The sequence below is a fragment of the Charadrius vociferus genome, unplaced genomic scaffold (genome assembly GCF_000708025.1).
Source record: "Charadrius vociferus isolate BGI_N301 unplaced genomic scaffold, ASM70802v2 scaffold59, whole genome shotgun sequence".
Taxonomy (NCBI): domain Eukaryota; kingdom Metazoa; phylum Chordata; class Aves; order Charadriiformes; family Charadriidae; genus Charadrius; species Charadrius vociferus.
The window spans coordinates 8,141,419-8,168,313 of record NW_009661371.1 but is presented as its reverse complement, the minus strand read 5'-3'; the positions used below and the strand labels follow the sequence as shown (position 1 = coordinate 8,168,313).

General features: G+C 37.8%; 1 protein-coding gene across 1 annotated transcript in view; it reads left to right on the top strand.

Annotated features, from left to right (window-relative positions):
• The first annotated feature begins 1,068 nt into the window (after nucleotides 1-1,068).
• Nucleotides 1,069-26,895, top strand: part of SH3RF1 (SH3 domain containing ring finger 1) — an 84,028-nt gene continuing 58,201 nt past the window's right edge. Inside the window, exon 1 of the mRNA XM_009893736.1 lies at nucleotides 1,069-1,455. Within this exon, the coding sequence (XP_009892038.1) occupies nucleotides 1,069-1,455 (387 nt within the window). The remainder of the gene's footprint in view (nucleotides 1,456-26,895) is intronic.

The following is a 26,895-nucleotide window of genomic DNA, read 5'->3' as shown; positions in this document are numbered from 1 at the left end:
GAGGCTGAGGCGGGGGCTGCCTCGCCGCGCCGAAGACGCGGAGCGACGGGGACCGCCGAGCTCAACAAGCCGCCTTTTTTCCCCTTGTGGAACAGCCTGGCGCGACTTTCCGGCGGAATGGTTATTTTTTTATAGGGATCTTTTGGGTGGTGGAATTTTATTTTATATCCCTCCCCACCTTTCCCAGCCCCTCGCTGCACGCACTCAAGCCGGCCGGAGGCTCGCCTCCTCCGTGGCTGCACACGCAGCGCTCCTGGTGTCCTAACGATATGGCAGTAGCACTTCCTGCTGCAAATCACTTCGCGATAGTTTTTGAAGCGCTGCTTAAAGGCGGCACTGTAAGGCAGGAGCCCCCTTGTCAGCGGTAAGCTTAAAATCCTGCGAGCTAGAGGCTGTTTTCAAGACCGATGCGTGTAACGTGCTGCTGTCGCTTTTCACCGAAGCGGTAGAAATGTAGTCTGTTACTCGCTTACTCTTGGCATAAAGGTCATTCCCCTTTGCTGCGCCTTATTGGTGTATGCTCTCTTGTTTTGGACCCAGTTGTAGTTACCGTCGCCGTCTTCTCGTTGTGGAAAAGGCTAGTTTCAAATATATGTTCAGAGATACGGGTGTATTAAGCAAGAATGATGAAAAGTAAGCTGTAATCTAATGCTGTACTGGGGATAGCTTTTCATTCTGGAATAATTAGAGAAAATGGAATTGCTCATGATTAAAACTTATGGGGACTTGAATTTAAAAACCTTAGCCGTTAGCATTTGTTACACTGTTTTAAATAAATAGATATATTAGTGTAGATTTCTGTTGTTATTTATTGCTATTTTGATGTTTCTTTCGTTTACTGCAAATATCTAATGAATTAGTCTAGAGATCTTTTATTGTGCACCTTGTATGAACATCTTCATACAGAATGGTCATGCTCACTCTTTTTCCATCTTATTAATGCCTTTTTCCCTCAAAAATTTTCAGAGCGTGGTCAGAAGAGGAATGGATGTAACATGATATCCTCGGACTGCTCAAAACACATAAATTCTGCAAAGATTTGTTTTTTGGTTAAGTAATACAAAGAAAATGGATGAATCAGCTTTGCTGGATCTGTTGGAGTGTCCTGTTTGCTTAGAACGCCTTGATGCTTCTGCGAAAGTCTTGCCTTGCCAACACACGTTTTGCAAACGCTGTCTGCTGGGCATTGTGAGCTCTCGAAATGAGCTTCGATGCCCAGAGTGCAGGACTTTAGTGGACTGCAGTGTTGACGAACTTCCCAGTAATATTTTGCTTGTTAGACTACTGGATGGCATCAAACAGAGGCCTCGAAAACCCAGCGCTGGTGGTGGGACTGGTAGCACAAACGCTTTAAGGGTCCCCATCAACACTGTAGCTAATTGTGGATCAAAGGACCTGCAGACCTCTCAAGTTGGACAGCAGCAAAGGGTGCAAGCACGGAGCCCTCCTGTTCGGGTAAGTACCATGTGATGATGGTATTTTGTTGCAATCGTATCTTCTCCTGCACTGTTTCAGAAAATTCGATGGCCTCTGCTTCAGGATAAGGGCAGTCAGATAGTAAATACAGCAAAATGGTAGTTTTGAGAACTGTTGTAGACTTCCAGCAAAACACATCAGTGTTTTTATCAGTATTGCTTTAATGTTATGTAAATACCAGTAATAATGGATCCTTATTAAAACCTAGTTGTTGAGGTAAGGAGAAAAAAAGCATCTCGATACCTTAATTGTCTTATTAAAAGGAAGTCAAACAGAACAAGATAATTTATGTGGAAGGCTTAAGTAATTGTTAAGGATAAACATCTTGTGAAGGACACTTGAAATTGTTCTTCGTTTGTCAGCTGCAAGATTAGAGTTTTTATTTTGGCTCTTGCACTTTCTGTAATGATTCTGACTGTTAGTAAGTTTTCTCTGAATTGCATCTAAAAAATGTTAAACGTGAGCAGGGAAGTTATGTTCTTGTTGCAAGTCGACCAAGGTTTTGCCATTGGCTTCTAAGGAGCTACATTTTTACTTCCTTTAAAAAGAAATCTTTGAATTACTGGGGTCTGGTAAGTTATTTGTACTCTCAGTCCTAACCCCTTCATTAATTGGTTTTTCCTCAAAGTATTTTTTCGAAGTGATTTGGACAATCTGTGTACTGTGATTGGAAAACATTGCTTTCTGCCTGTACTCCTGTTTACGATCTATGCAACCTGTAGATTCTGTCATACCTTATAATCAAGGCTCAATAGCCTCATTTATGATTATCCATTCTAGAGCCTGTATTGGCAAATATAATTTTGTGAGATGACTGACCTTGCTCTGTTTTATCTAATGACAAAGCAGATCAGCTTCTCTGAAAGGGCTTGCTGTCCATTTGTGATGCTTGTGTATTCAGAGTTCCTCTGTTTAAAGTGAAGTTTCTTGAATGGTTTAGGTGGTTTCCTTCTTGTGAAGTTTATTTTATTTTTAAGAAATGTCTTAAGGAGTTCCAAGTAGAGGGGCTTAAACGTGCATTAGGCAAGACTAGTCTTTATTTTAAAGTATAGCTGAATGATTTAGTTTACTTACCCAATGAAGGAAACCTTACACTGATTTGTCCTCACTTGTACTTAGATGATTGGAATATCTCTAAAACATCTTAGATACGCCTCTTAAGTTTGCATGAGGATTTAAAATACAGGTGTTCTTCCATTAGATTGTATTGTTTTCTCTGCTCGGTAGAGACTCTCATTAGGTTCTTTACTTTAGAATATAAAAATAATAATTATCATGCCACTTCCTGTTAATGAGTTTTGTTCTGCATATAGATTAATTGGTAAGGGAGGAGAGATGATGTGGTGTTTCTTTTTCTTTCAGAAGATAAACCTTAATAAATACTGCAAAGAAGCTTCAGCAGTATCAAAACCAGTCTGGTCTTCTCCAGAACCTTAGTGTTTACCATGGTACCTTGCATTTGCAAAAGCTCTTCAATTTAAAAAAAAAAAGCAAAATACCCATATAACTCGTTTATGTATTCTTGTGTTGACCTTTGTAAATAACTGTGTGTTTTCAGAGATGGCTTCTCCTCCAAGAGGCTTCTGGTGCAGCAATGTACTGCATATATGAATGGCTGTGCTTCAGAGTTTCTTAAAGCGTTATTAGAAAAAATAAAACTGAGCAGGGAACATTCTGTCTTTTTAAAAAAAATGTTCTATAATATCCTGTTGTGCAACATTTGCATTTCCAGATGTTGCACAAAGTGATAGCACATGGAATGTTGCTTCAATTTATTAGTTATGCTGTACCGTCTGCCATTAAAATTGTGACCATGTGCATTCCCCATGCAATTAACTGATACTGAGTGTATAGTAGTAAGATTTCAACATTTTACAGTGACTCTGAATACATCTTTGTTGCTGGGGTTTCACAGGTATTCTTGTGTCTTCTTCCCTTTGAGAGACAGAGGAAGATGATCTTCTCCTCTTTTGTCCACTTTTCCCAGACCCTTTTTTGCTAGGAAGGCAGTACTTTTAAGAACTGCGCTGACTCTGAGGGATAAGAAAGGGGAGACATGAAGAATTTTTCCTTGTTCTATGTGAAAAATGCTTTTAAAAAAAAGCCCAGAAAGCAAAATGCCAATTTAATGGATAGTGTTGAAGTGAATGCCCTACTTGTTTTGCTAACTATAACGTAAAAGATGGTTGCAAACGGAGTTCCTCTCTGGGAATTGGAGAGGAAAATCTGTTTCTAGATGAGTGGCAGAGTCAGATTTCCTGAACTAATTTTGCTGAAGGGGAACTAGTAAATGAAAGTTGCTGTTACGTTAAATGAAGTGAACGTGGATGAAGGCTGTCAAGTCATAAACATTCTGCTTATACCCTGAAGTAATACTAAGCTCATAAATGCCCTTTCAGAGGATGCCATAATTTTCAGAAAAGGTTAATACAGCATGTACTGCAGTGTGATTTCCTGAACTGTATCAATGACTATGGAGCTGCCAGCCCTGTTATTGCACAGTACTGTGTATATTGCATTCTCTATATGTATGTGGTGACACATGGCAATAAACAAACAAATGGTTCCTTGAGTCTTAAAACTAATGAAGCTGGGTGGGTGGTGGGGATTAACAAATCCTGTGCCTTGTATCTCCCCCACTGCAATAACCCTGTTTCTTTCTGTACCGTCTGTAATCTTTCACTGCCCTAACAACTGCAATTTCTCCCTGCAAGTTTTTAACCTCTTTCTATTCCCTGCTGTTTTGATGCGTAAACCCTTCTGTGCCTTTGCCTGGGTACTGGTTGGACAAAGGCAACACACTGCGGTACCTGATGGAAAACTGTGTGCTGACTGCCCGGCTCTTCAGTTCTGAGCAGCCAGCTTGTCTGGGAGAACAAATAATAGTTAAGCTCATGCTGCAGCTTCCTCTCTGGTGTGGATGCTAATTTAATGCTTTTCTTTCTTTCTTTTTTTTTTTTTTTTTTTTTTTAAAGTGAAAAACTTCAGCTAGGTTGACAGCTTGGAAGAGCTGTAAGAATGGTGGCCTGCTGTCAAATCTGCTTGGGACTAGTTACCAGGAGCAAGTTATTGAGGGCTGTTGAGGGGCTGCATGATCACAAGCTGTGTTTCCTTCAAAAGAGTGTACGAAAATTTTAGTGTACTTAATGTCAAATTTATGCTCATGTTATTCATCTTGTCATTTTCGGCAAAGTATGTTAAACAAGTATTATCTTAAGTTCTTTATGGTAGTTTTACAAGGGTGTGCTTATTGCAGGAGTCTTAAATGTAGCTGTATGCATAAGTTGATAGATGCTGAAGAGCTGTTCTAATTTCTCTACTAGAGCATATATAGATTTAAGATGACACGCGTTCAACTTTTCTTTTCCCTTGAATTTGTATGTGCCTAAGACATACTGATTCTTCTGCTAATTTCTTTATAGTCTGAGTTTCGGAAATTAGGACAGTCTTCTCAGCAGAACTTAGAGTGGAGTTCTCTAGATAGTCTGAAATCTCATCACTGTTGAAAATATTTTTTTAATAATGTTTTCAGCTGTTCACTGAACCAAGTGTAGGCAGGAAGAGATAAGCGAAGGATTCTAATGATTTCCCTTTCCAAAAGAAAGGCACGAATAGCTCAAAAGTTGGCCCTGCGTAATTGAGTTGATGCTTATGCTGGATTGATGAAGTATTGATGGTGTAATTTGGGTGTATTATACTGTACGTCAGTGGGAAATCTTACCGAGAAATGTTAAAGTGCAGACAATGGGAAAGTCGTAAAGCTTTTCCCTTTTCTCTTGTTTTTATTTTTGAAAGCTGATTTCTCTGCTAATACCGCTTTTGGTGAAGTCTTCTTGAAATGAGAGGGTAAAGGAACGTTACAGGCTATTAGAAGATGCTCATTTAGGTGTTAAAGGGGGCTTTCTAACTTTGTCAATAAATTCTTGTTCTGTGCATGCCTGAAACTTTGTTTTTCTGTTGAGAACCACTAGCATCTGAGATGTTTGCAATAAATTCTTGTGAACTGAAGAGGAAAGAAAAACCCACAAAGGGAAGGTTGTTCCATGAGTTTCTGCTGGTGCTCAGCTGTGTTGCATCGTAGTGTAAATGCACATGTCCATTCTCCTGCTTATGTAACAAAGGAAAGCAACAGTAAAATTTTTAATTACCATATCCATACTGCCAGAGCAATGGTCATTTGTGATCCAGTAGGCCTGCCTGGAAACTGCTAAAACCAGCTTTAATGCCAAAAAGGAAAATAAATGGTGCCAGGTTCTCTGCCACAGCTGAACTTGGCACACAGCTTGGGGCAGTAGTGACAATGGGCCACCTTCTGGTCTGTGATGACTTCAGCAGGTCAGGCTCCTCTGTTGGTCTCTGTGCACGATGTTAGCAATTGGTTTTCTTTTATCCTAGCTGCCCTGGAGAAAAGGGTTCAGGGTGGCAGCTCACACAGTTAGATTCCAAAACTTGATAGGAGTTGAAACAAGTGCTTCTGTCATAGTTATGACACTTGTTGGGCTACTGAGACCCTGGCAGAACTTAGTTGTCAAAGGAAGCTTCTTAACAGGGCTGAAAATGTGCGTTCATAGATCAATACCTTTAATAAAGGATTGAAAATAAGTATGGGGATTGCCCAGCATAGCAGCAGGTGTAGATTGGAACAGATGTTTGAATTGTCTCTGAACAAGAGTTAGCAGAATAAAACAGTATATAGAAATGTTGTATTGTTAAACATCTGCTGGTCAGGTACTCTTAGAAGAGGCTTACGTTGTAATAATAGATTAGTTGATAAAACATGCCACTTCAGGGGAAAAAATGGTTGCAGAAATGTGCAAGAAACAGTGGCTAATGCAGTTAGTTTCATGATTGGTATTTGTGATGGTAGCCTGGGAATCATTACTTGATGATACAATCCTCAAAATTGGGTATGTGTACAAATTTGTACAAAATCTGCTTTCCCCCTTGCAATTGTTCTCCTTTTTTTTATTTTTTTTTAAGTATCTTATCGTTGTCTGTGTAGTTTTAATTATCCGTTCCCGCATATATTCCATCCTATGAAAGTAAGGAGTGTCGAGGTGCAACTTTAACATGTGAAATATCTTAATTTGAGAATGTGGAGATAGGTGCGTATTCATATTCCAGAGTGATCATTAGTAAACATTTGGAGAAGTCTCTCTAAATCATTTATGCACACTTTTCTTTCCTTTCACACTTTCTGAAATACCAGATTCTTTTACGTTTACAATCGCTTGTTCGGTTTTAATTACTTCTTTGTAACGCTTTTGTATCCTATGTTAAACTAGATAAAATTTAATGGAGATTATAAATATGAAAGGAAAATAGACTGTCTCTCATGGTGCTAACGTGTTTCCTCTCTGAGATAAGTAATTAAGTAAAGAGCTGGAGGATAAGCAAAAGGAGGAATTGTCTCAGTATCTAAAGGCATTGGGCTAGGATTGAGAGCTTCCGGGCTCAGTTCCTGGCTGGGCCACAGGCATCCTTTATAACCTTGCACGGAGTCATTCAAAGCTCTTTGTGCCTCTGTTTCCCATCTGCAGATATGATTGATAGTACTTCCTTTGTTTGACTTGCTATTTAAACTGTATATCCTTTAGGGCAGAGATTCACTTTCTCATTTTGGATGTATCTATAGGGTGTTTTACAATGGGTCCACAGTCTCCATTGGGGTCAGTAGATAACTGCAGTTGACTCTTTAAAGCACTGACTTCCTCATTACTGGAGAGCTGTTCATAATCCATTTCCTGTACCAAAGATGGTCCAGTGCCTAGTGTTACATTGTTAAAGGAATTTCATTTTGTGTTTGGATGTTTAGTAGGGAATCACATAAATACCCCACTGAGGAAAAAACAAGACACTTCAAAAAAATCTGTGTAAGCTGACGTTCTGTTCTTCAGCTAGAGAAGTCTGCATCCAACTGGCAGGCTAGTGTGTAGATTTGCATGTGTTTTGAAAAGAATAGAAAGAGTATATATAATGTGAATGGGTTTGGTAGTACGGAAATATTTAATTCCATACTTTGAACCTTGATAGCAATCTTTAACCTGCTAGCTAACATTAATCTGCTTGATAAAATAGCTGTGAAACTAGTGTAATCCCTTTATTTTGAAAATAATTAGGTTTTGAAGTAAGTTGATTTATAAATTAAAAAACAAATCCCTGGTATTTAAGTGTGATACTTAAATCTATTTTAATTTTGTTTCTGAGCACCTTTTATTTTATTCTTTTTTTTAGTTAGTGGAAGATACTGTTGTAGGATTGCTTTGTTTTCAGGTGGAAGAGGGGACTGTCTTTATTTCCCTTCATTTTCCAATTTCATATTCCTCCATTTCTGTAGATTAGTTTAAAACAGTCTACCTGAAATAAAATGGTGTCTTTTTTTCTTCACTGTAATTTGGCTGGTGAGTTACAGGTTATTGCTCTACTCAAAAAGGTGTGGTCATTCAGAAATTCTAAACTTCTGCACAAAAAGGAAGTCTAAAGCCCTTACTTGTAATGGGCTCATGAAGGGGAGCAGTTTGTTTTTGTTGTGGGTTGTTTGTTGTTTTGTTGTTTGTTTTTTTTTTTAAGAGAATAAAAATATTTTAATTTTTCTCTTATTGCAACAGAAATCAAATACCAATAAAATTGCTTTACAGAGGTGGTCCAGGGTCTGGTTAGCAAAGTCAGTCAGCAGTGCTATTGCTGTGTTTCTGTGTGCATAGCATCTGGCTCTCTGCAGTGGCTACCTCTTGTTCGGTGGCTTAATAGACATCCTGTACGGTAGGAAGAGTTGCAGGGGCTGACTGGGATGGAATCAGCTAGAATTCCTTCTCCTCCCCTCTCCTTTACCTGAGTGAAATGTTTTTCACATGGTACTTCCTCTTCTTACCCCTGTGTTTAGTGTATGGATAGGAACTGCGGAAAACAGCAAGCCTGAAACTGCAGCTGTGATAATAAAACCGAACACTTGTTATGTTGAATTGTTTGTATTTCTTTTGGTGGACTTCCTCTTGCAGTGCATTTGGCCTTCTCCTTATGATGTGCTTAACACCTTCCTTGGTCTTTTCTTTGGCTCCATCGTTGTCCTTTATTCGAATGTTCACTTGCCTCTGATCTTAGTGTACTACTTCCAAGAAAAAGAAAACATATATCTTTCTTCCCTCTTGTGTCCAATTTGTCCTTGACTGTGTCAAACATAGGGAAAATAAAATAAGCAATAAGAAAGAAAATGTTTTGTTGAAGTATCTGGACTACAGACACTCTTGTGGTATGTATGACTAAGTCTGCTAAATGAGTGAGGAACATAAACTTTAGGTTAATATTACTATATTGCTTTGCCTCTTTTGATTTAAAATTTTCCTTTTTCTTTTGTGTTTTTCTCCTCTTTAAATCATTGCCCATATGCACATCCGAGTGTGGGTAAGAATGTGTCTCGGTAATTAAAGCTGCAATGCTGTCTGGTCAGCCCTGTTCATACATACACCTCGTTACTGGGTGCATGAAAGAAAAGTGTGCATCTGTTGTGTGCGGACGGAGAATGGCTGCTTTGAGGTGAGCTGGATTAATTTTAGGAAGGAAATGGCCCTGAGGTGGGAGAATGGCACGTCCCAGGGAAGTACTCTTTTCTGCAGTTCTTATCTTTCTTCAGCTTCCAAACTCATGAAGATCGCTTCAGCCTTTCTGATCTGTCTTTACAAGCGAATGCGTACCTTGACTCTGGCATGTGTTCAGAATGCTGAAGAATGTTGATGTTGTGTGGGTTTTTTTGCTTACAGATTTCCACCTTCTTAGAGATCTAAGAGGGAGAGGGGGAAAAAACCTGCTTCAAAGGCAGCTTCTAAGAGACGATGTGTGCCCCTGGACGAGTGCTGTTTTGCAATTTTGTGTAACTGGTGTACTTCAGTTGTACTTCAATATCTGCAGTCCAAGCCTGAAGTGTTAGGACAAGGAAGCAATAGCTCCGCTACTTTAGAAGTCCTTTATTCTCCTTTGGTTTCCAACTGTATCACGTTCTGGCCCAGCAGTGCAGACAATTGAAGTTATCATCTTGGCAGACATCTTCTAGACATAGCACTGTCTCTACAGCCAGAATCCTGGGTATAGAGGGGGAGATGGCAGCACTGTCCCCTGTTTGTCAGACTAACCAGTGGCGCTAGTCCTGCTTAGTTAGAGCCTTGCTGCAGTGAGAGTGCCTGAATAACTGCTTTCATTTCTTCTCATCCCATAGATATTGCCAGCGCTGCCATGCAGTTTGGGCACAAAGCCCCTAGTGGGGGGCTGGTCTTGGTCAGCACAGAGGCGAACAGTGAAGTCTGTTTTCTCTTCTGCATGCTCTTAAGTAGGAAATCACCAGGACTCAGGAAGATGCTCTAGAGAAAAGGACAATCACTCCAAAGAGAGAAACTGAGTCCAGAATTTGGAATTCTTTGACATGTGATGCTTATATGCATATCTTTAAAACGTCATTCAGTGTTTCCTGGAGGCGTACAGGTTTGGATTCTCCAGTTGAGGGGAAAATGAAACACGGAAGTCCGTACTCAACTCTTCATGTTTCATTTGCAGACACTGTTGCCAAAGTGTCTCAGAATCTGGGCCTGCTAGGTACATGAAAATCAACTCTGGTGCACATGAGCAACCACAGAAGTCATTTATCCCTGTACCCTTAGAAGCTTAGGACTGTGACACTCATTTGACAGTTCTTGTGGCACTGTGGTTTGTTATTCAAAGTTGGGTTTTCGTAGCATAAGAGTATGAACGCTTCAGAAATTTAAGTAATTTAATTTCTTGTCTAGGTCTTTGTTCCTACCTTGTTTGGCCCTTGATTCGTTCACCACCACCACCACCACCTATAGTATAAGCACTTAAACTCTTGAGTTTAAAAAAACCAGAACCTACGAGAGTGTGTCTGATATCCTAAAAATGAGAACAAGGTTCTCTTGTGCAGATGTGTGTGTGCACTGTCTGTCTTACAATAGTTTTTTTTGAAATGGTACTGATATGCACAGCCTTCCACATATAATTTTTAAAATACAGTGTAAATTTGTGGGGGGGTTGTGGTTTTTTTTTTTTTTGGTGGGTTTTTTATTTTTAATTGCACTAAAAGCTCTGGTCTGGTGCTTACTTGCTATCTTTCAACTTGGCATAATTTTTCAGAGATGACTATAGATTGTCTGATTTTATTTTCTGTAAATGTGCAAAGTATAACTTTACAGTTTCTAGCTCAGAAGTATGCTATTCATCATAAATGCATTTTGATCAAAGGTAAGCATTTCAATGTTGCTTAAAAATTAATACAAATATTCTCCTCCTCTCTGAAGGAGTGCTGCCAGCATTGCACAAAAGATAAGCCAGGCATCAGAGAGTGTCCTGTTGGACTTCATAATACGTGAACGACTCCTCAGTCTTTAGTGCTCCTTTGTTAATAAAACTGATTTTGTTTCATGGCATTAGTGTCGCAATAAGGCGAGGTAACTCTGCTCTCCTTTTTATAAAGGAAATACGTGCATATTACCTCTCTTGACTTCTTCTTCTCAGCACCTGAACTTTCAAAATGTATACATACATTAAAAGCTTTTTAAATAACTGAAACACTGTTTTATCTTGTGTGAACCGCAGTTTTACAAGACAAGCTTTTGAAAAGCTCTGGTTAAAGACAAAAGTACTCCTACCAGATTTCCAAGCTGCTGAGCTCAAGAAAAGGAATGTAGTCTTACTTGCACAGAGGAGTGAGAGGATCAATACTGAATAATTTGAATCAAGTCTCTTCAACAATTCTTTATTAGCATGCTATCTAAATTCTTCAAGTTATGCTCTGCATTTTATTTTAAAAAAAAATATTGGGGAAGAATGAGGCACTTCTGACTGATTAAAAAGTGTTAAGATGAAAAGTATTCGAAGATAATCAGATGACAATCTGAGTTGGCATATATAGGGCATAGCTGTTCTACAAGCTTATTTTAAACAAATCCAGTAAAGATGAATTCAGTGTGCTGTGCTAATGTGCCTTTGAGTAAAGATGAAGCTTTTATCCTGAAGCTGAGAGCTTGCTAAAAGAAAATCAACGTCTCGTGGACCTTCACTTTTTCATGTGTGCCAGTGCCCTACTATCTCACACAGTCTTCTTTTTCATGAGCTAGATAAAGATCTGAGAGGAGAGTCTTAAATCTTATCCACGCTAGCAGAGTTAAGCCATTTTCAAAACCTGTTTAATTTAACACAGTTTTTAATCCACAGCCTTATTAAGTTAACAAGCCTTCAGCCTTGCCACCAGGTTCTGTAATCTTCTTAGACCTTCGGTCTAAGCAGGGCAGGGATAGTCAATAAGTAAGATGAATAGATAATCTTTCAGAAGACATACAGGTATTTCAGAAATACGTGTCGATATCTACTCTGAGTTTTGAAAGGTTGAGAAATGCTGATCTTAACTTCCATTGAGTATAAGACACACTACCACAGTACCTACAACTGGAGGAAAAACTTGAAAGGACTATCCCGTTGTTTTGCTGGGGGCGAATAGAGGAAATTTTTTTTGATGTATTAATTCCTGCTTTAACAGCCCAATAAAATTAGGTTAAATTTTAAATATAGAGTGTGGTGAATGAAGATAACAGTTTGTTTCCTTGCCATTATGCATATGCAGATTAAAAGCTCCTTTGTGATTGTTTCACAAGCTATCTTTGAAAAGATTTCAGGCAATCAGTAGTCTGTGGACCAGAACTTAAAAAACACTGATGCAGATAATGTGGTATTGGCCACCTCTGCAAGCTGCATATTACTTCTGTTCAGTTTTGGCTCTTCTAGCCCTGTTGAACTTAAGCGGTGTCTGTCTCCTGAGCAGAGCTGCTGAGGTAGTGGAGCCGAAGGAAGGAAAAGAGTTTATAGTGGAAGAAGACTAACCACAGGGTCCCTGCCAGACATGTTCAACACAGTGGAGGAGCAGAAGAGGTGGATGTAGGGTGCAGGCCAGGTCTGGGAGATGCCAAGGGTCACCTTGTGTTTGGTGAGAGGGGCAGAGGAGCTGAGTACAGAGCAAGCATGAGGCATGAAAGCAGTTGCTTATCTCGTTGAAGGAATGGGAGAAGCCCTCCGCAAGGAGATGACCGAACAGCAGAGAAACTTCAATACTGATGGGTGATAAAGACCCAAAAGGTCGAGTAATAAGGGAACAGAGGATAGTGAGTTATGTTGAAAGCAAACAAACCATGGTAGTAGATTTGGAACATAACATTAGACAGATTGGATTAGAAAAAATGACAAAGAGGGAAATCGGATTGAGCAAACGGGTCTCTGCTCACTAGAATTGAACTAGAGACCTGGTGAGGAGGATGTGCTGAAGGAACAAGTTGAAGAGGTAGCTTGATGTTTCAGGAAGGTTTTGGAGAGCGTCAAAATAGAAAAGTTGATATGGTGGAGTTGGCTAGACAAGAGGTGAGAACAACAAGAATTAGCTGTCTTAACTCATATGCCATCCATATCCCTCCAGTATGTGTGTAATTTAATTTCAGAATACTTCGTATTTTATTTTTCAGTGTTTATTTTGAAACAGTATGTTATGTACTATGTGTCATGTAGAATATTTCAGTTCCAAAGTGGTTGAAGAATTTCCTGTTGAGGACCATGAGGATTATTTCTGGCATATCTCTCAAGCACTTTGAGATTCTTCACAGGATTCTAAAAATGTCAGTTTAATTACCAATAAACTACTCTCACTGTTCTTATAGAACCAATAAAGCTACAAATTTAAATCTTCCATTCAATAGGAAGAGGTTGGCTAGCGTCCTAGGAATTGCTTGGAAATAGGAAAAGTTTCTCAAAGAAGGGAGAAAAGAAGAAAAAAAAAAAAAAAGAGCATTTGTGACTATTCTGATTTGGTAGCATTTTCTTTCACTTTGCTTCCATGTTTCTGCAGTCTTTTGCGTAGTTCTTCAGTTAGTAATAGCTGAAAATAAGAATGTAAACATCCTACCGGCACTACAGAGCATGGCTGTGATCTTACTATTCTTTTGAATTTAGTCATGGTAGATACGAATAATGAATTTCGTGGGGCAGGTTCTTCAAGCAAAATAACAGACTATGTTTTCAGTCCCTTGGAGCAGCTCACCTTTCTGTAATAGGCGTAAAAGAAGAACTGTCTTTCTAGAATCATGTTTTCAAAATACATAATTTTTGTTCCGTAAGGGAGATTTTTGTTCATCTTTACTTTCACTAGTAAGTGGAATTGGTTTTTCAGTGGAGAAACAGGATAGCTAGTGGGCTGTTTCTGGAAACAGATTCCCAAAGCAGTTTACAATTTCATGAAGTGTTTATCTTCTCATACTGAAACCTCCAAACTCGGAAAGAAACATAAGGGTCAACAAAAGCTTATTTCTAACTTCAGCTCCTGTTGTGGGTATATGCTCTTTACTCAGGAAATCATACTTTTTTGTATATTCAAGTCAGAATTGTGCTGCTTGCAACAGAGAGCTGATGTTGTTTATGCTTCCCTGTTTGTTATTTTACCAGCTCCCTACCTGTAAAAGAAACAGTATATAAAAAAAAAAAAAGGTCAAAAATGGATTTTAAATGGCATACAAGAGGAACTGGTTATTCTACAAGAGTATTACATTAAAAAAAAAATGTTTCTCTGTTGTTTCAGATTTTCTGAGTTTGCACTCAAGGAATCCAAGAAAAAAAGAGGTGTGAGTTAAAACCGCACAACTGTCAGGAAGTGTTTGTGCCCTTTTTTTCCTGCAGCAATCGCACAATTTTATATGCCAGCTCAGATGCCATTTTAAAAATATTTTCTGAGTAAAATTTTATGTAACATGGCATCTTTAATCCTTTTAGAGCTTTTGAAATGTCTGCAATGCACATGTGGTTAGGCTATACTACACAATTCCTTATTTTTTTATGTTGATGGGAGTTATGACAATTAATGAGATTGGTTGGTGAAGTTTGTGACCTTGTTTGTTTTTTGTAGACTGTGGTTGTCTGAGTGGATGTATATTCTTGTCTGGAGCGTGTACTGCTCAATTCAAAAATAAAGATTAGATTAGAAATTGTTAAAAAAGAAGAAACAAAATTATTTCAGAGTCAATTTTGTACTTGCAGTAATGGAAGGGTATGGATTTTATAATATTCAGAGGCACAGTCGTCAGAAGAAACCCGTTGTGTGTGAATTTTTTTCATCTGCTTGGCAGGAGGTTTCAGTGCAGCTTCACTTAGATATAGTCAGATTGAAGCCCAGTCACACATAGCTGGATTGAAGTTCAAGGTGGTTTATCTGAATCAAACAGAAGCACTAACTTGGTCATTGTAATTAGATATGTCTATAGCTCAAAATCTTGTAATCCAGTATGCGGTAATCACAGCATATTTGGTGGTTGGGCTTGGTTAGTCTTGCCTATAGTAAATGGAAAGCAAGGTGTTCCAAATCGTGTGTTTCAAGCAAATGTTAAATAGTTGCCTTCAGGAATTCATAAGCTTTGTTTGCATAAGATACCTTACGATGATGGAAAAATTCTCTTCATGCTTAAACAGGTAACTTCACCCTCAGATCTGGATGTTGGCTGCAGTCTTGTTTAGGAAATCATGGCTCACTCTTCTAACTGCTATTTACAATGTAAGGTTAGGACACCACATCTTCCTAGAAACAGCATTTAAGTCTTGTGAAGTCAAATACCTCTGGTTCTCAAAGCTAGAACATTAGGAAGAATTTGTAAGATTTCAGATAAGCTGAAGTCAAGTTATGCACTAATTTTCAAAGTTTGACTGCATGAATGTGTTTAAAAACTCAGATTCACAATCTTTTCTATTTGCGGAAAGAGGTAGAGTCAATGAAACTTCTGGTGGAGTGTGGCTTTCTGACTTAGGGAAAATCTTTGCTTTGTACAAAGGCAGACCGAACTTGGAACAGAATTCAAATGGCACGGCTTTGTCGGTGTCAGAGCTCTGCTTTTAGGTGCAGACTCCGATTATTGAAGTCTACACTAAATATACTGTTAGATGCCAAACTGTACTTTGGTTTTGGAGGAGGTTGTTGATTTTTATTACGATTCATGAGTCTGAATGTCTTAGTAGTGGTACTCAGTAGATGCCGTAGCATTTGATTTGTGCTGTGTTTTGAGAAAAGAATGCTTTTTGCAGATTTCTTTCTTCTATTGAGCGTATTAAGTTTAATAGAAGAAATCTGTCCAAAGTAGTTTTATGTAAACACTCACTGTGTTATATTTTTCAAGGTCTTGTAGCTATAGACATAAAATTGCCGTTTTGAACTTTGCTATTAAAATATACATTGGAAAATACTCTGTTGGAATACAGAGGAGTGTTAATGGCTTCCATGAAAACTGATCTGGTAAAAATCAACAAGTGCAGTTGGAAAGCCTTCATTAGAGGGACACTGTTCCTGTGGTAGCTGAAGCAATAGAAGCTGCTGCTAAAGGCGCTGATCAGCATAATAAATCTGTAACAGGGGAGACTGCCCTATGAGGACTGATAAAACTGACTGTAAATACCAGGGCTGGGTGACTGGTTAGTGCCTGAAGAAAAATGTATTTTCTGAGAGAAGGTTAAAAAGAAGGAAATAAAAAGAAGCAGAGGTGTGCGTGAACGAGCAAGGCAACAGACAACACTCGAGAGAGCACGGGGCTCGCTGGTAGCACTGACAGTCGCATAGTATGCAGGTGCTGTTTCATGGTCGTGTTATATTCAGAGATTCATGATTTCATGAATGTTCTTGGTAAATACTACTTTGAATTCTCATTTTTGTCTTTCTGATGGAGGTAAGCCAGCAAGGACCTATGAATGTTGGCTAGCTGTTCAGATCAAAGGCTGACAAAGACTTTGTGGTTTATCTCTATTATTTTTGTTTGTTATTGCAAACAATGTTTTCAAAAGATACTAGAAAAAATAGCATTGGATACAGAAGTCTGGTGTTTCTTCTGTCATTTTGTCACATGCACTAAATCTCCTTTAAGTGAATCACCTTAATTAAGGCAATTCAGCCTTTGGTTCAGTATTTAATGTACTGTGGAGATTGGTACTGGTGATCATAGTGGCTTAATTATGTAGACTTTCGGCCCCCCTTTCTAAACCTGAAGTTGTTCTGCTCTGTGAAAATAGAATATCCACTGGAAAAAGGATTAAAACCCAACTGCCCACATCCTGAGCGAGTGCTTGGGTCGTTGGGCCAGAGAATTGTTTTGCAATCCCTTTCAGTGCTGTAATAGAGGTTAAGGGAAATTTGTGCTAAGACATCTGTGGTTTGGTGGTTGGATCTCATGTCATGTTGGATCATGTATTGCAGGTACTAATGACACTTTTTATGGAAATAGCACCTTTTTTTTTTTCATAATATCCTTGTTTGTGTCCCCAGTGAATTATTTGGTGAGATAAAATAATTCTGATTGTATATTTTGTCAAGAAAGCACAAAATAAAGTATGGCTTTAAGTGCTGTTTCCCGCTATTTTTTCACTATCAGATGGGGAACATAAAGTTGGTTGTTTGCGTTGGCTTAGCTGTGATATTTCTCTTCTCATTTTCCTCTGTAATGTAAAGATGAAATTAATTTAGGAGAAAATAGTTTGTTTCTGACTTCTGTTTTTAATGAGAAAATAGTATCTCTTGGGATAAAATTTCAGATGTTGGAGCATTATTGTTTTGAAAGAAACTAATATTTATCAAAGCACAAATTTAGTTTTTTTTTCACAAGTTGAATAGCTTTTAAAAAGACAGCTTTAAAAGCATACATAACTTTGAATATTACGTTTCAGGTTAGCTATATCTATATGATCTTGTGGGGATTGTATGTCTGCTATTGAATTTGAAGGAAAAATAACAAAAATAGTAATTTCAGTGTAATGTTATTCCCTTAAAAATAGTAACAACCAGCAAATGGATTTCAGATGTATGTGGACTTCAGTTATTCATATGACCTTGTGCATTGTATCTAGCCTTTCATTTTTTCCAATTCAGAGTTGTTCTAATAAGAAATGAGTGTCAGGTATGTTCTTTCTTGGTGGTAGAAAAAATTATTAAATTTTATATGGTTTATGTTGTAGCATGAAGTGCTTGAAAGCCTGAGTAGTGAATCTGTATTTAAAAAGAATCACTGAGCAGTGTAATATTCTTTTGTTTCCTTTTTTTAAAAAAAAGCCAAATAGAACCACAATCTTCTACCTCTAAGGAGGGAGAACAACTGAGGCTGTACAAATGTAGTATTATTGAGAAGTACAAGTATGTATTCATATTATGGCTCTAGATGACGACTAACTGTTCCACTTGACGCATGATGAGGGCATAAAAGTGACTGTAATGTGCTATGTAAAATGTTATCATTAGAAAGCTGAACTGCTGGTGTGTAGAAATCATCCCTTTGTTCTCTTTCCACGTTCTTCGTCTACTTTGTGCAATATTTCAAATAAAAAGCAAAACTGGGATTTTTACCGGTATATTTTACTGTTTGCCTTTTAAAAATAAAACTACTTTTTTATGTATTGCTTGATTATTTTTTTAGTTATGTAGATTACTTTCATGTATTGCTTGAATTTGTTTGTTAATCTCTTGAATTCAGGGTGCTTCGGTGATGATTGTCTTTTCATAGCTATAACGATTCTTAAACTAATAGCTTGGTTGCAATTTCTGTTGGTGTCAAACATTTAATATAATTCTGAATTTAGAAATGTGGTCACCCAGCGGAGCGTGTACAGAAAGGGCTGCTGGGCTGGCTTGGCACTCTGTGGTCTAATCTACTCAGAAATAATTAGTACAAGCATTACAGATAGTTCCAGGCAGCATTAACACTGAGTTTCTAAGAAACCTCTTGCGTCTAGTTTTGTTTCATTAGTATTGGCAGTGATAGAAGTAGAGGAGTGTGCTGCCAAGGTTTTTACCAGTGTATGACCCAGGCTGGGCTTGGCTGAGGGGGAACCCAAAACACTGGAGTCTGGCTTACATCAGGACTCTGCTTCGGATGTTGCTTAGACCAAGGGTGGCAAAATTAGGAGAATTTCTTACTGTAAGCGAAGTTGTGCTGGAAGCTTCTCTGAAGGGAATCATCCTTGAATGGACAAGACCATTAAATGCTTATCCACTGGTGTTTTCCTGTGTGTGCTTTTAGTGTTTGGATTTTTCCATTTGTAACGATAACATTGCAATGAAATGTGCCACCAAGGCATATCAAAACTGCTGTGACTGTCAAAAACTAAATGTAGCCTCTAGCACTTTAGCAGTAAAAGTAAGCTGTTCATCTGTCTCTTAATCTCGGATGTTGCTGAGATGAGAAAGAACTGCTAATAAGCAGCAGAGTCTTTGTGAGTATAGACTTAATGGTAGTAGATTTAATGATAAAGTTTATTAATGAAAGCCTTACCCCACACTTGCTCTTGTTAAAATTAAGTGTGCTTTCCATGACAATTATTGGTGAGAGATCTTAACTTAAATGATATTTTCTGAAACTAATTTTAGGCATCTTTTTTTTCAGCAGAGAGATGTTTATCTTTATCCCACATGCTGTTCTGCAGAAATCTGTTGTTGTAGTCGGGTGGGCAACATCAAATTTGGCTCTCTGACCCAATTGTGTTTATATTCTTACGTTCTTCTGCTAGACTGAGAAAAACTTGACTGTTAAGATGCTAGATACTGCAGCTTTGATCACATAGCTGAGCTTTGATTTAGGTTTCCCAATGTATTCCGAAAGGGACCCACTGCAGGTAGCCCATAGGTAGCACTGAGAAGCAGCACATGTCTGAAATCCTGCCTCTCCTCAGCTGAGGCAGCTGATTCTGAATTGGAGAGGACTATTTTACTGGTATTCACAGGTTGAAATCCTCTCCTAGAGTTAACTGGTTATGTTGATGGTTCCTTCAGAAGTGTGTGGGTTTTTTCTGTTGTGTTTTTGTTTTTTGTTTTTTTGGTTTTTTTTTTAATAAAAAACTCCTCCCGATATAGGGCAATCACTTTAACCAACAACAGCAAAAAACCTCACCCTGTATTTCAGTGACTTGAGTACTTCCCAAAATACAGTGATCTTCTATTCTCAGTTGGGATGGGTTGACCCTGGCTGGGCACCAGGTGCCGACTAAAACCACCTTGTCACTCCCGTCCTCAGCTGGACAGTTTGTTGCTGCCTTCATCTTGAATGGAATGGTCTTATTTATAAATTAATATGTAGATGAAGGAGCCTGGAACAATAGGTTAAATTGTAGTCTTAAGTGGTATAAATAAGGAAAGAGCCATGGGATCCATCAAGATTGCAGGTCTGTGTTACATCTTAATACATAACCTAAACATGGCTCTTAAAGATGTATGACTTGAGTAGAACAGTATTAAGTATTAATTTCTGCAGTGGCAAAATAAATATTTCTTGTTTTCTTTAAGTGTATAAGTGAAGTGAAGATGCTGAAAATTAGTTTCAGTGTAGACGTTCTATACAAAACTGTTGGAGAGGCACAATAAGGTATTATCAAATAAGAATTTTTATTTTCTTATTGGCGATTCACTTGGTGGACAAACTTAGGGGAAGTTATATTTCTTTATAAAAGAGCTGATGCAAGTATTCCTAGGTTTTTGTGGGGAAGAGAGACAAGAAATAATCTTTTATTAGTTTCACCTAAGACTATCTGCATTTTAACAATCACCATTTTTTCCTGGTGCTTTTTTTTTTTTCTTGCCATTGGATTCTCCATTTGAGCCTGAGCCCTTAGTAGAAAGATTGTATTATGATACCAAAGTACTTCATAAAATATATTTAATGTATTGCTATTTAGATCCTGTTTCCAGCAGATGGGGAAATGAGGCCCGTAATTCTCAACAAGTACATTGGAATGAAACAAAGAGAATTAGATTGAATCTGATTCACAAGACGCTGTCTCCCATAGTTAAGATGCATTTTACACACCACTCCTTTGATTTGTAACTTCCTTTCTCTGCTAAACTTTCTTATCAGAGTGGTTTATCTTTCTGTCCATTGCAGTAAGTATAGCAAGCCGTGAAAATAACACGTTGTTTTCAGAGCTATGGTTGAAGCCCGTTATTTACTTTGAAACAAATAATAGGTTGTACTAGAAAGTTGTTTTCAATGTGTGTGTGAAGGTGGAGGCACAGCAACACAATCAGTATACTTTCTCTCTCTGTCAGTATATATTTAGCAAGTCAGTGTATTCATACATTGATAAATACTGGTATATTTATGTGTTCAGCCAATGCTATGTATACAAGGTACCTCTTAATACATTATCTGTCCTATACTCTTCTATTTCCTACCATATTGGCAGTTTTCTCCCATGCTTTGGTTTTACATATGTGTAGGGACCTCTCTAGTGCTACACATTTGGTCGGGATCTTCACATGGTGCTTTTTTCTTGTGTTCTTTCACTGTTTAAGAAACCAATACAGATGAATCACCGTGTCCGGTATACTTTTTGCTGTGGTAAGCTCAAGTACACATCTTGAATAAATGTGGTGTACTTTTGAAAAGAAAGGCAAAATAAACGTACTACTTTGGGGAAAAAGAATCAAGTCCAACTGAATTTGCTGTATGAGCTGACCTTGTATCACAGCTCTAGAACGAATCTAGCCGTATTCTTTCAGTTCAGGTTCATCTGGTCAAGGTTGCTCCCTAGCCCAGCCATGCGGAAATACAGCAGTGCGTGAATTTGATAGAATTTGTATCTTGCAAGAGAGAGTATTCTAGGTAAGCTGTGGAGTTTTTGTAGCTTTTTGGAGGCTTGGGTGGTGTCGTACGTTATGGAAGAGAAAGAAAGACTAGGAGCACTTGCAAAAATCTGAAAATCAGGGTGAAGTCAGAAACTTCATCTTTTGCCTGCAATAATAAAATGCATGAACGAGCACTTTCTTGCAGTTAAGACTGTGAAATACTGTTAAGTTCCAGTGCTTAAGTTGAATATATGACGTTGGGCAAATCACTTAGTCTCTCTGTGAGCTGAATCGTGATCTTTAACAGGTTTCTTTAACAGCAATTTAAACTGTTGCCGCTCCTGCCTTCTGCTGAAGGTGACTGACAAAGTCAGTTTAGGCTAATGGGCAGGTTATGACTGTGCCTGCTGATGAGCTAGCACGTGGGGCTTTTTCCTCTTGTCCTTGCCAAATGGACAATAATCTTCAGCAGGAAAGTGGAGTGGAGAAGAGAGGAAATAATATTTTAGATGCGGTAGTAATTTCCAGAGAGGATGCGTTACTCTTTATTTCTTCATCTGTGAAATAAATATAATACCTTTTTTCTTCCTTTAAAACTTTGTCCGCTGCTTCTTTACTTTGTACCTAAGATCAAGGGAGGTCAGACATCGTCTTGTGCTGCATTTAGATATTGGAATGAGGGAACATCCAGGTGCCATAAAAGAGAAATAATTCATTTCTCTAGCTTACGCAATTAAAACTATCAATTGTAATTTACAGAAAGCTTGCTGAAGTAAATTAATTTTCATTTATTAAATACATGAAATGTGCTTTCTTTTATGCTTAAATTTTTAACCAAAAATCATTGCACCCAAAACAAGCTTTAAAAATAGTACGGTTTTACATAAACAGGTATTTGTTACTGAAATAATGAATTACTGTTTGCATTAGTGGACTTGCATCGCTGAGGCAGTGAAAGACAGAACTAGTAGTAGCAAAGAGAAGTAGACCTGTTTTTTTGACATTATTTTTCTAATTGTATTTTGAGGCCTAATTTGATTTTTTTTTAAAAAAAAATATTTAAAGTAGTAAGTGGAGCAGATCTGTTTTCTGTTGGATATTTGTCACTAAGAAACCCTGCCTAACTTTCTGATTTTTAATGAAATGAGCATGTATAATTTGTGTACTTACAAAACGTTCAGTTTCTAACACATTTAGATCTCCTTTGTGGGTATAATAGATAAGAAATCTCAAACATGGAAGTACTGCACATTGATGGTGTTTATGCTAGAATATTGTGTGGTATTTTTCAGATGATGTATGTTGCTCTTGAACTCTGTAACACAAGAAATGAAGGCTGCTTACTCATAAATGAGTTTTTAAAGATTGTATCTACACACTTGTTGAAATGGAAATCATTGTACTGATGAAACGGAATGAACAGAGATTTCCCAATGGCAAGCAAAGTATTAAAAGAACATAGGCAAGTCTCCCCCGTAGATTATAGTAATATAAACCAGAATTTTTTAGCATAAATTAGATTAACTGCATAGGGTTCTGTGTTTGTGAATGTTATTTTTTTTAATTAATGTTTAAGTATTTCTATTATACATTCAGTAAACAAAAAAGGGGTCTTTTACTTATGCTAGCTGTATGTGTGCAGCTTTACTAATGTGCGGTTGAGTATTCACCTCAGAAAGTTATTAATTAAACTAGCATACAGTCTTGTCTTTAGCCTTTTTCATGTGCAGTCCTTAATTACTTGCACTATGTCATCTTGTAATGCAGTTTTTAAATCTTGGATACGTGTGTTTTGAATTACTCTGCTTATATTGATAAAACCGTAATTGGTCACATGGGAAGTACATAGTAAATCACTGCAGAGCATGCTGTGGATTAAGTATAGTACCTTACAGTAGTAGGAAAAATTTGAAAACAGAGATTATCCAAGTTTCAACATTAAGTTTTCTTTATGTTATAATACATAGTAGAAGAGAATCAAACTTCTCTGCCTAGTTAATCTCTTGATCTTTTTGATAATTTAGCTGTACAAATTTAACTTTACAATGAGTGTTTCCTAAGGTATGTGGTAGATATACAGGTTTCTTCTAACTACTTTGCTGCTATTTGTACAAGAAGGATTTTTTTTATCCTTGGCATGGTGCTTTTTTGAAGACCAGATATTCTTAAATTAATCAGTAATAAGTGTGATTTACCCACAGAACTTGATGCTTTATTTTGGGCTAGTTAATGCAATGTGAAGGTTAAATAGAGAAAGTTTTATGCTGTGGACCAGGAAGTGTTGAAATAACCAATTGTGTATATTACCACATTAGTTGTAAAAAGTCTATAGTATAATCTTTCCTGAAAGTCAGTATGTATGCACCATTTCAGAGTATGGTGTTAAAGATGCTATCAAATTTCGCTCGAGTGATCAGAGAAAGCACAAAGAAGCATTATGCCCCGTCACTACTAATAATCATGAATGATAAAATTCAGAGGTTTGCCTCTCCTTATTTGAAGTTTAACTATTAATATCTCATGCTATTATGAGTAACTACAAATATCTAAAATAAGAATAGGAGCAAATGGTTTAGGTTGCTCTAGGCAAATTTTGATACAGAAAAAGTAGACCATGAGCTGTGGCATCCAATATTTTTGTTTAAACTCAGGATAAGTTTTTTTAAGCTCACTTGCTACTTGAAGTAAAGCCCCTAAATCATCAAAATCAGAAAATTTCTTTGATTCTGTGAAATTTACCTAAAAAAATGTAGTCAAATGAAGGGGCTATTGAAAAGGTTTTCACTTTTTAATTAAGAAATTTAAAAATTAAGGGTGTTTTTCTTCAAATTTGTTCTTCATTTTTTGTCAAAACATGGGAAAAGCGTACAGTCTGTCAGCTGTGTGCCTCATACTATCATCTTGTCCTTCAAAAGCAGACTGGTTTCCTAAGCACTGGGGACTTCAGCAGGCAAGTCTGAAGTAGGTTGACTTTTTCGGTTCTTTTTTGAAGTTTCAATTTGTTAATTACTCTAAAATCTCCTTTATTTTTACTTCTGCCCAGTGTTTTGCTTCAAAAAAAGTACCAGCATTAGTAAAGGAATAAAGCAAACTGAAATGAGTTGCGTCATTTTCCAGTTCTTCTTAATTAGACATTCTTGTGGTTTTAGTTTACATTATTTGTCATCCGTGGTAGCCAAAAGCCTTTTGTGAAAGGTAGTTAGAACAGATGTAATACTTTAAGGAGAAAACTGTATTGTCTATAGTTGTTGCGATACAGAAATTGAATGCAGTTCAAATCACACTAAATATGATTAGAATTACTGTTTGATGGATTGTGCTTACACAGGGGGGTGTGCAGAAAATAATTTATAATTATTTTTTTTTAAAAAAAAATTTGATTGAAGGCAGTCACAATGTGTAAGCCATATCGATTTGTAAAAGCAGTATTATTTAAAAGGAATTTAGTCCTCTCTCGTCTCCATGCTGGATAAAGGACTAAAACTTTGATTTTTACTAGCTAGGCAAAGTTGTGTTTAGTTGCAGGGGTGGGTATAATCAGCCCCTGAACCTTCCTCCTACACATCCCTTACACTGTTTTGCAAGCATTTTGGACGGCGCGCATCTAATCCCAAATGCTCACGTATGAACATGACATTGAAGACTGTAATTGTAAAAAGTAATTTTTCCTTGGTTCCTATTAATCTGAAACGAAACGATGCTCTCGAAGAGAGTCACTCACATTGTTGTGTTACAGCATTAAAATGCCGAACAGTTTTCCAGAAAGGAAGCTGGCGGCAGAGCAGGTTTCTGTGCTGGTGGCAGCTGTGCTGTGGAGAAGACGCGCACGCTCAGGCCATTGACTGCTTCTCCTCTGAAGTGGCTGGAGCTTTTCGCTCTTGCATCGAAAAGATTAAAGCTACTCTTACGTCGCATTTTGGTGAGTATGTAGGAGGCTATTTGAGTTTTTCCCCTGAAGACAGCAGTTCAAATACTCCTGTCAGAATGGGAATTGGTCCCCTTTTAACTCACGCTGTTGTTTGTTGCCCTCTGATTGAAGAGTAAGATGGTAAATATTGCTCATCCCAGCAGGCAGCTGGAAGGTGGCCAAGAAGAGCAGCTCTGCTAAACTGCCAAGGGTTCCAGCCTGAGGAAAGAGGAGCCAGTTGGCAAAGCTGTAAATGATTTGGGCTGATCTTTGCACCTATTTGTTTGCAAAAGTTGAGATGATCTGAATTGAGGGATGGACTGTGGGGGCCCTGTTTTAGATCCCGATGTTAGCTTCGGCGGCGGGAACCAGCTACCGCGGTTGTGGGAGACCCTCTGGCTGGTGACTGTGGTACGGTGATTGGCAGTTGGGTTATTAAGTAGGATTGAAAAAGCAGAAAAGGAAAAAGGATCAAGAATGAAATACCATGTTCAACATACCAGCTATCCTTTTTTAAGAGGGGCCTCTGGTTCTCCACAGCAAGTAGTTTGACGTGATATGGAAGTACCTCGTTGTGTGATTTGACATGCTGTTGTAATGTTTCCAGTGGCAGTTTTCATTGCATGAGACTGCGAGCTTTTGGAGCCACAGAACTATAAATAAAAGGAAAGGGGAAACAAAGACTTCATTTTTCTTGCTAGCACGTAGCACAGGCACAGGGAGAAATATCTGGTGAACTAAAAGAAAAGGAGAAGAAACGTTTTTCCCTCCGGGGTTGCTGGTTCACAGTAGATGGCTGTAATATTGAATCTTTTCTGTGTCTCCTCATCCACATCCTCCAGAACCCCCCCCCCTTTTTTTTTTTTTTTGACGAAGATTTAAACTATACCTTTCTCACTGGCTTGACTGTAAACTGTCAATGTGAACAGTGTTGTTAATAATGTCTTGTATCATTTTTGTAACAGTGACTTTTTCATAAGTGTTTGCACGTAACGTTTGTTTAAAATAAGTGTTTTGAATATTCCTTTTTAAAATCTTTGTATTCCCACTCTTTATGTTTCTGAGAGTTAAGTTTGATTATCAAGGTATATTTTAATATGTAGGAGTTCTAGGGTAGTTTAAAATTTTGAGCTTTTGCAACTGCCATTCTCCTGTGATCTTTGGGTATTTTCTTATTTAATTACTAATGTATTTGCTACTGTTAGGCAAAGAACTGTGGTCAAGGAAAGTTGTGTTAGTCTGTATTGCTGGCTGTGAAAATGCCATTATTGTAGAGTGGTTGAGGAAATTGAAGGTCATTTGTTTTTTAGACTCTTAAGTTAAAATCATACTTTTCAGGTACTTTTTCAAAGGAATTTTCAAAGAAACATTGCACTTCTGTATACGTAAGAAGTGGTTATTAAAAAAAGTTCAGTCTCTGCTCGTACTGGCTCAGCTGTGTCGGTGTACTATGGAAGCGGGAGGTCTGCCTTTGTTCTTCAGTGCCAGTGTATCAGAAGTAGCAAGAGCAACGGTGCAAATACGTTGTGAAAACTCTATTAGTGTAGACAAGGGTTATGTCTCTGCTAAATAAATTCACAGTTTCTAAGGAAAGCTGCGAGTATATGAAGATCACATAGGTTGGTCTGAGACGGGCTGGGGAGCAATCTCTTTTTCCTTACGAACGTATGATGAAATGTTGATGAAGGTGAGGGAGCAATGTGAAAGAAGAAATAATGAGAGAAAATAGAAATATCCTTACATTTTGTATTTTAATGTGGTATTTTATTGTATCTGTGGTTAGTTCACTAATTCACTAACTACTTTTGGTAAGTTTATGGGTAAAAACTCTTTCAGATTACATTGGAGTACAACATGAATATTTGTCTCTGAGCATTCTCCCAAGTCCTAATGATTT